The 9,538-nt window shown below is 37.0% G+C and overlaps 1 protein-coding gene across 1 annotated transcript in view; it reads right to left on the bottom strand.

Annotated features, from left to right (window-relative positions):
- Positions 1 to 654: 654 nt before the first annotated feature.
- def8 (differentially expressed in FDCP 8 homolog) overlaps positions 655 to 9,538 on the bottom strand; it is a 17,959-nt gene continuing 9,075 nt past the window's right edge. The window contains exons 8-12 of the mRNA XM_008405460.2: positions 7,977 to 8,090; positions 5,365 to 5,445; positions 3,200 to 3,340; positions 2,958 to 3,067; positions 655 to 1,986 (exon numbers count right to left, since the gene is read on the bottom strand). Of these exons, the coding sequence (XP_008403682.1) occupies positions 1,899 to 1,986; positions 2,958 to 3,067; positions 3,200 to 3,340; positions 5,365 to 5,445; positions 7,977 to 8,090 (534 nt within the window). The 3' untranslated portion in view covers positions 655 to 1,898. The remainder of the gene's footprint in view (positions 1,987 to 2,957; positions 3,068 to 3,199; positions 3,341 to 5,364; positions 5,446 to 7,976; positions 8,091 to 9,538) is intronic.

Here is a 9,538-nt window from a genome sequence, read left to right as displayed (position 1 = left end):
TGGTCCATTCGTCTTAGAAAAATTAAAAAGCAAAAACAGTCAATGTGCCATGACTTCCAAGTTCCTCTTTTATCCATGTGCATGGTCTGTGTGTGTATAAAAAGGTGTATGTAGCAGAATAAGATGTTCAGCATGTCRGTAAATGGCTCTAATATTCGTCCACTCCACCGTGCAAAGCATCTCCAARGGGACATCTTTCATCCGCAGCCCTCTCCTTGTGATCTCACAACATTTAGTTATGKAATCTGACTAAGCCAATACAAAAACTTCAACTTTCCTGACACAAAACCATTYTTTGACTGATTTGGATGTATGCTTGAATGTGCTGAAAAACAAAATAGCTTTTCATCCTCAGCTTTCYGAGACTTTTGAAGATTTTAAGTCAAAATTTATGGATATTTGAAACTGTTCCATGTTTCAGCTGTCTTGACAAAATCTTTAGAAACGTGAAACATTAAAGAATGTTGCTACAGCCATGTGGATGCAGTGCACTTATGGTGATGTGCAATCTAAAAAAACTTCTCATCTTTACCATATTTGAATAAATGTGCCTTTTCCAGCATCATACAATGGGTTTTTTACTGGTGCACTTCACGAAGCAGATGGCATTTTCTTTCTGACAAGATTATGTTGAAATACTGAAGAAACATTTCAAAACATTAGTCAGGAAGTTTATTTATTCCATGCACTGATCAGTCGTCTTACAACAAGGCATTGATTTTACCAACAGCATGTATGGTCATTAAGGTCAAAAATAAAAAAAACAACTATATATTTACAGTACTTCATGCTGCTGAAAAAAATAACACATCCAAAACATTGATATTTTAAAACAAATACTTTGTTCAAATGGTCACTTTAACAAAATTGCCACCTAATAAACTCATCGTGTCTACACAAAACTTGTTCTCAATAGCATAAGACTGAAACCATCAACACAATGACATTAAAATGTTTGCAGCAGCTGATCATCCCAGCAATTAGCTACATCCTGAATGTACGAATGAGTTCAGATTTAAATAACAGAAGCGCAATTAACTCCGTTAGTCCAAACTGTGCTGCAGAGGCATGCTTCAGTTAACCTGTTAGTGCAGATTCAGAGTATTGTTATAATGACTTTTTTAATCTAATAAAATTATAAGATTTAAAGTTTATTCCACTACTAACTTATTGATAGAAAGTCAGAGATATGAGAATAAATGCAAACTGAATGATTCAAATAAATATTGCTGTTTGCCCTGTAGTTGTGTTTATATAAAGACTTCATAAACTATTTAAAACAGATTATTAGGGTTTGATTTGAAAAAAAAAGAAGATATTCTGAAAGAACCTGCAGAATTGGAACAGAATTCAAATCCGTATTTTTCTGTTTAGTTTTGCTACAATAATCGATATTGAGCACACAATTTTACTTTTATATGGAAAAAAAAATTAAACTCACAAAACAAGAAGATGAGTAGTATATTTATGATGGCTAACATTTTTCCATCTTGTAATTGAAAGCAGGGAATTGGAACTTAATACATCAAAACATTTTATTAAAGGGCCTTACTTTAGCTGCAAAAAAATTAATACATAGTTTTTTCTGGCGTCATCTTCGACTGATGTCAAGAAATTGTTCTAAAGGGAACTGAAATGTAAACTTACACCAGCAGCCATGTTCACAAATATTCCAACAGGGACACCGGATCACCTCAGACGCACAAGAGCGCTCTGTACACCAGGTTCTAAATGTTTTAGTTCCCCGTTTCACATTGTAGTGCACAGAAGAGAAAAAGGCAAAAACAAAACAAGTCAAACATACATAGACCAAGACGGGAAGCTAGTTTGGTCCGACTAGGAGAGACTAAGAGTCAACATGTTAAAAAAACATCTTGTGCTTCTTCCTGGAGTTGAGCTCATTTGTCTTCTTCCACCTCATCCTGTTGGCGGTCAGTCATTCGAGCACATCGTGGACAGGTGGTAGAGTGGTCATAGTAGCAGTCTCTAAACACACACACACGCACACACACACACACACACACACACACACACACACACACACACACACACAATATAGACAAGTTACACAGTTGCTTTCTTAACTAGAAGAATGATTCAGCAACTGCAAATAATACAGATACTTGATTTGTTTCTTTAAACTCGTAAAAGTGGTGAGAGGGTCAGTTGAGTTTGCTTCTCCGGCCTACATGCGTTTTATGCATCGGCTTAAGGCTTACGACCGTTTCCCATGAGGCATTTTGTGGTGCAGGAGGACGGGTCTTTTAGTGGTCATCTGATCCCTCGGTGGTCAAAGCAATAGCTGTGTCTGTATTGTCCGCATGAATTCGAGCTCATTCCCAGTACCATGACTCAAAGAAAGAGATCCTAAATAAAAGGTGTAAAAATTATCTTCCTTCTACGTGGGTAGAGTTTAGATGTATGGTCTGAGCCAAATCCAACCCAAAATTTGGGGCAGGTCAGGTCAGATTTATTGGCTTACTATTGCAATACGTACAGTCAAATAAGAATGTACGGTCAAACCCATTTTCATTTCGAGCCACATCAAGATCACAAATGTCCTCAAACCGTCCGGTTGTGGGAGAATTTAATAATAAAACTGCCCATTCACAAACGGTTAAGGTATTAATGAAAAGCTGTCTCTGAATTCAAAAAATACTTCTTGAAATTAAATTGATAAAATCATCTTTAAGAACACAACTGTCATCTTGAATGTTATTTTTTTTATTCTTCCTTCTAGAATCCAGAGGGACGATTTTGGCCCTCGGGCCTTGAGTTTGAGATGTGGTTTAACCCATTGAGGAAATAAAGGAAGTTAATCAGACTGACAAACACAGTCGGATTAACTTGCCCTGCTCTGCTCTGCTCTGCTCGATATTTCCTTACGTCTACAATTTCAGCTTTCAAAGTTGAGATATTTCAGTCTAATTCAGTTTAAAAGGTTGGTGGYTCCTCACCTGTGGAAGACGGCAGAACACTCGTGGCACACCGAGGTGTGACTGTCAAACGGAAACAAGACGTCTCCCTCCTTACAAAGCTCACAGACAAAGCCTTTGGCCTGACAACGCTAGACAAGCACAACACAGGAGCAGAACAAGAGTGGTATCAAGTTTAGTCAATTAATGAATGATATTTTTTACTGTTCCCGTAGCTAATGTGCGAATGGGAAGCTTAATAACTTTAAGTGAACTGGGCTCACCTCGCAGTCTAGCTTGATGTGCTTGGCAAATGTTGTGTGGATCTCAGTGAGGGAGCAGCTCAGCCTCCCAGTGGAGATGTCAATCAAATCCTGTAGTGAGTACATGTCGTCGTTTTCAACAAAGTGCTGGCGATCCTGCAACTGTGGAGCAAAAAYGCAAAGGAAATATGAAGCAAAACCAGAGCAGTGCAGCCTAAAACCTGTGCAGGCAACTTGAACGCAGCAACACTCAACTTTGAAGGAAACGGGTGAATTATAAATTAGGAAACAGATAATTAAAATGTTCCGACATGTTTAAAGTTTTTATTTCTAGGCTTCTCAGAACTTCTCCTGAACAAAGAAACTTCTGTTTTGGTGCTCTAATAGCAAAAGTGGTGATTTATTATTCTGTAATGATTTATCTTTAACAGGATAGTAGCCCAATAATAATGTGTTCATGGACATAACAGAGTAGAATTAATATGATTTAAATCTATGAGCTTCTATATAACCAAAGCAAATACTAACCATAAAACAACAATCAAAAAAATCCGAAGGGGATTGTTGAAATTAAAATGCTTAACATTTGAGAGACTATATTAAACACTACCCCCTAGATTAGCGGTTCTCAACGTGGGCGGTACCGCCCTCCAGGGGGCGTTCGGAGGACGGCAGGCGGCGCTGGCGGACATTTTTACAAAATGGGGGCGCTGGGATACTTTTGGGGGGCGTTTGGTCGAAGGTAAACTTTACAYCTTAAATCCACAACAATGCCAGTTTAGACTTTGAGCAACTTGGTAAAACTGTATTGTGTAACATTAAACCATGCTTGGCTGCAACTGTATCAATGGCAGCTCTTCTTCTATTCAGTGTTTGTTGGCTTCTGTTAGCTTCTTGGCGCAGCTCCGTTCTCCTGCTACTGGTAGCTAAAATCACGATACCCTCACTGTGTATCCCTCTGAAAAATGAACCCATTTAAATAAAGAAATAAAGAAATCCCTCCATGGGTGATACCTCTATAGAGAGCGTTCATTTTATAGCGTTAACACGGTGCTGTAAGTGGTCCGGTATGAAAAGGGGGGTAATAGAACAACACAGCACTTTTAAATTTCAATAATCAGAATGCAGAAATTGTTTCCATTGTTGTAAAAGGTTCATGTCAGTCTGCCTTTTCCCCATCGACATGTTTCCCAACCGCCCTGCACTTAGGGAGTTAAAAAAACAAAATAAAAAAAAAACGCTGCGCACATTCCACAAAACTCTGAAACAGGAGAAGCGGGACATAAAACGGAGTGACGAACTAGATGTGAATTATGGCATAAAAACAGAGAATCCGACGCTGAACAGTGAAAAATCAACACATGATGTGAAACACATGACGATTAGGAGGCGCAGCAGGTGATGAGTGAAAATTACTGATGGTCAATAAACGATAAAATAAATTTAGCAACAGGAAAGAAACTAAAGTGGACATAGCAATAAACCGAGAGGATAAAACTAATCAAATGAAACTAAATGGAAATGAATGAAGAACAAAATGCAAGAATAAACTAAGAAACTAAAGTAAATACGGAGGAATAAACTGGTATGGCAAGACCTTTCGAGCAATAATTAATACAGAGGACTGTATGGTAAGAATAAACAGACACAATTTCCAGATAAAAGGTAAAATAATATTGTTGAAGTGCCATGGGCAGGGGCGTAACTACACATTATTCAGGTGGATGCGAAAACATAAATCGGCGCCCCCCCACGAAGGAGCATAGAAACATACGTTCGCCTCCCTCCAACCCCCCTCCTCCAGACGCCGATACGTTTAGGGCAAAACTCGCTACATTTACCCCGTTATGTGCGCGAGGTGAAGGAGCGTAAGGGGCGCGGAGTGTACGGGAAAACATTATCGGTGCGCCGATTCAAAACATCTACAATAATGATAGTAATATTAATAATAAAATAATTGTCAGTGCAAAGTAACCTACAAATTCTTTGGTGGGGGGCGGTGAGGGACCTGGATTAGGGCTAGGAGGGCGCTCGCCCGAAAAAGGTTGAGAAACACTGCCCTAGATGCTGGTAGTGCACAATTTCACCACAAGAGGGAAAATGTTTCATTCTGTTTTACAGATTAATAAGAACGCTGCTAAGTCATTTTGATGTTTGTCAAGTTGATAACTCAAATAGTTACTGACCTGCAGCAGCAGCCGAGCCTCCATCGCCTCCTTGCAGGTAATGAAATAAGGTTTCATCAAGAGGATATCATGGCGAAGTTTCTGTGAATCCAAAGCAGACGCATACAAAAATAAATGTTGGAACTCCCAGCATGAGATCGCCAACCTCAATAAAAAAAAATTGTTTTTTTCTCATCATAATTATCAGCAGCTGTAAAAAAAATTAAGAACCAAAATATTAATGAGACAAAAATCTTTAACGGAAGCCATTTTGTTACATATCACTCAAGAGTATTGAAGTGTTAAGAACAGTTCTCTCCGTTTTACTTAAATATAAAATAAAACTCATTAAATCAGTCGGTAACAGCAACAGTATTAAAGAGAAGTTTATTAAAATTAAAGTGTCGGTTGGAACCCCRTGTTCTGATGCTAAAAATTAGCATCAATGAAAAATAAGATACAATGTACTCAAACACGTGGAGAGTCACAAGCATGTTAAAATTAGTGTACAAGCTAAAATTAGCCAAAATGCTAACGTTAGCATAAATGCTGCCAGTGGCATGTGGGGTATCACTAGCATGTTGTCTTACATTGACTTCCTCCATTCAGTGTGCTGAACGTGGCTAATAAATAAATAGCTAAAAACCATGTAAAAATCTGATTTATACTTTGTGGCAGTTCGTTACTGTCAATCAAATTTTATTTGTATAGCACATTTCAGCAGCAAGGCATTTCAAGGTGCTTCACATAATTAAAAACAAAATAAAAACAGCATGTGACATTGAATAAACAGTAAGAAAGAGAAAGATTTTAGGAAAAAAAAAAGATAAAAACATACTTTTGTTACTAGAAAAAAAAACGCTCATCCCTTAACAACAAATTAATAAAAAGAAAAATTATTGCCTATGAAACATAAGCTCTTTTGAAATGGTGTCTGTCTGCTAAGAAACAAGAAATTTACAGTTGGTTAATTTGCAAAAGTAAAAATCTGGTGTTTACTTTGTAGCACTTGGTTACCAGAAAATGCACTCATCTCTTAGCAACAGACTGACAACAAATATTATTGTTCAAAAAACACAAGATTTCTTCTGCTATTTTGAAATACCATTTATCTTACATTACTTACTACTTAAGAATTGTGCAGTAGGTGAATTTTTCAGAAAAATGAAAATGTAATTTTTTTTTTTGTCATTGGTGGTAAATACTTTATAAAACAGATATTCAATGAAAATTTAAAATTCTGATTTATACTTCATGGCAGTTCGTTACTATCAATCAATCAATCAAATTTTATTTGTATAGCACATTTCAGTAGCAAGGCATTTCAATGTGCTTTACATAATTAAAAAACAAAATAAAAACAGCATGTGACATTGAACAGTAAGAAAGAGATTTTGGRAAAAAAAAAAGATAAAAACATACTTTTGTTACTAGAAAAAAACACTCATCCCTTAACAAATTAGTAAAAAGAAAAATTATTGCTTATGAAACAAGCTCTTTTGAAATGGTGTTTATCTGCTAAGAAACAAGAATTTACAGTTGGTAAATTTGCAAAAGTAAAAATCTGATGTTTACTTTATTGCACTTGGTTACCAGAAAATGCTCTCATCTCTTAGCAACAGACTGACAACAAATAGTTATTGTTCAAAAAACATAAGATTTCTTCTGCTATTTTGAAATACCATTTATCTTACACTATTTACTACTTAATTGGTAGTGAATACTTTATAAAACAGATATTCAATGAAAATGTAAAATTCAGATTTATACTTCCTGGCAGTTCATTACCAGAAAAAAAAAAGCTAATCTCCTACTACCAAATTAATTTTTGTTTATAAAGCATAATCCCTTTTGAAATACTGCTTATCTGCTAAGAAACAAGAAATTTACAGTTGGTAAATGTTGCAAAATTTAAAATCTGATGTCTATTTTGCAGCACTTGGTTACCAGAAAACACATTCGTCTCTTAGCAACAGACCAACAACAAATATTGTTATTGTTCAAAAAACGTAAGATTTCTTCAGCTCTTTTGAAATACTATTCATCATTACACTACTTAACAAGAATTGTGCTGTTGGTGAATTTCTCAGAGAAGTGAAAATGTTTTTTGTTTTTTTTGTCATTGGTGGTGAATATATTATAAAACAGATATTCAACAGAAAAATTTTAATCTGATTTATACTTCGTGGCAGTTTGTTACCAGAAAAAAACCCCTCATCTCTTAACACCAAATTAATTATTGTTTAAAAAACATAAGCCACTTTGAAATACTGTTTATCTGCTTAGACACAAGAACTTTACAGTTGGTAAATTTTGCAAWAGTAAAAATCTGATGTTTTCTTTGTAKYACTTCTCTTCTCTTAGCAGCAGATCTTCTATGCTCTGCTATGGCAGGCTCCAATTAGGAAGGTTTAAAAATATAAAGCAATTTAAGCTGTGGTTCAGCACTGGGTCACATTTAATTTGAGTTTTCTAATGTACTTTTAGGTATCACCGTGCTGGTTTGAGAGCAGCAGTCCAACAAAACAAGGGTTTAAATGAGCTACCAGGATAAAACTTTATACATGACCCTAAAATTGTGAAGTTAAAGTGAAATTTAACATTTTTAGAGGGAAATAAATCAATTTCCTCACCCTGATCTCAACCAGTTCCTCCACAAAGTTGAACAGCAGTGGGTTGATTTCTTTCATCTTCAGCACAGGTCGAGGCATCATGAGAGTCAAGTAACGCATGGAGGAACGACAAACCTGAAACAGAGAAAATATCCTCTCAGGAAAGATACTTTTACCCAAGAAACAAAGATGTACCTTTCTTCTTATTATTATTATTCTATATCCAGCACTCACTTCCCAAAAAAATTAGAATAGTGTCGCAGTGCCTTTTTTAAGCAATCTGAGGTTTGACCACTTTTCTGAGGAAGAAAAGTGGTCAAAAACAAAAATCTTGATTGGTTGTGGTTTAACAATCCATCCATCCATCCATTTTCTTGCACCCTTTTTCCCTCAGTGGGGTCGGGAGGGGTGCTGRTGCCCATCTCCAGCCAACGTTTCGGGCGAGAGGCGGGGTACACCCTGGACAGGTCGCCAGTCTGTCGCAGGGCAACACAGAGACACACAGGACACACAACCATGCACACACACACTCACACCTAGGGGCAATTTGGARAGGCCAATTAACCTGACAGTCATGTTTTTGGACTGTGGGAGGAAACCGGAGTACCCAGAGAAAACCCACGCACGCACAGGGAGAACATGCAAACTCCATGCAGAAAGTCCCCAGGCTGGGAATCGAACCCAGAACCTTCTTGCTGCAAGGCAACAGCTCTACCAACTGTGCCACTGTGCAGCCCGGTTTAACAATCACTTTGGTGAAATCACACCATGAACAAAATGCAAAACTTGCAGTTCTGTTCTGTTTTTAAAGTAAGAGCATTTCCACATGTACAATGCAAAGAAATCTCATGGATGTGGCATTAAACCACTGTCTAGCCCAGTGTTTCTCAACTTTTTCAGGCCAACGCCCCCCAGCCATTATCCAGGTCCCTCACCGCCCCCCACCAAAGAATTTGCAGGCTACTTTGCACTGACTATTATTTTATCATTAATATTACTATCCCTATTGTAGATGTTTAGATTTTTATGCTTGTAGAAACAAGCATTATTTTTGATGGTTTTATCATCAAAAATAATTTCCCAGATAACAAAAAAGTCATGGGAATAGAAATTATTTTCACAGGTGTCTATGAAAAATGCAATGAACATTCAAGTTACAATTGGTAGGCCTAACCGCAGCCAATCAGAGTGGAAAAAATATTCTTATTTTGTGCCATTTTCTAGTTGTTAAATATTCCACAAAATGACCAGATAAAAGATGTACAACATGTCAGTTTAAACTTTGAACTATTTGCAAAACGACTGAGCTCTGCAACATTAAAACATGGATAGAACTGTAACTACATTAATCATAGCTCTTCTTCTCTTCAGTGTTTCTGTGTTTCTGGTGGTGCAGCTCTGTGCTGCCTTCAGGAGAATGGGACATCAGAGTATCATCCATAAAATTTCACCCACATGGCATTTTTTGTGCAAACCAGAGCTTTCAGTGGAAAAACAAAGTTCTGGATTCAGGAGTACAGCTGCTGGCTGAAGGACTCAGGAGTTTACACTGTAAACTGGAGGCTCTTCAGTAAGTATTATTT

This window comes from Poecilia reticulata, linkage group LG3 (assembly GCF_000633615.1).
Source record: "Poecilia reticulata strain Guanapo linkage group LG3, Guppy_female_1.0+MT, whole genome shotgun sequence".
Classification (NCBI taxonomy): domain Eukaryota; kingdom Metazoa; phylum Chordata; class Actinopteri; order Cyprinodontiformes; family Poeciliidae; genus Poecilia; species Poecilia reticulata.
This window is presented reverse-complemented; position numbering and strand designations above follow the sequence as displayed.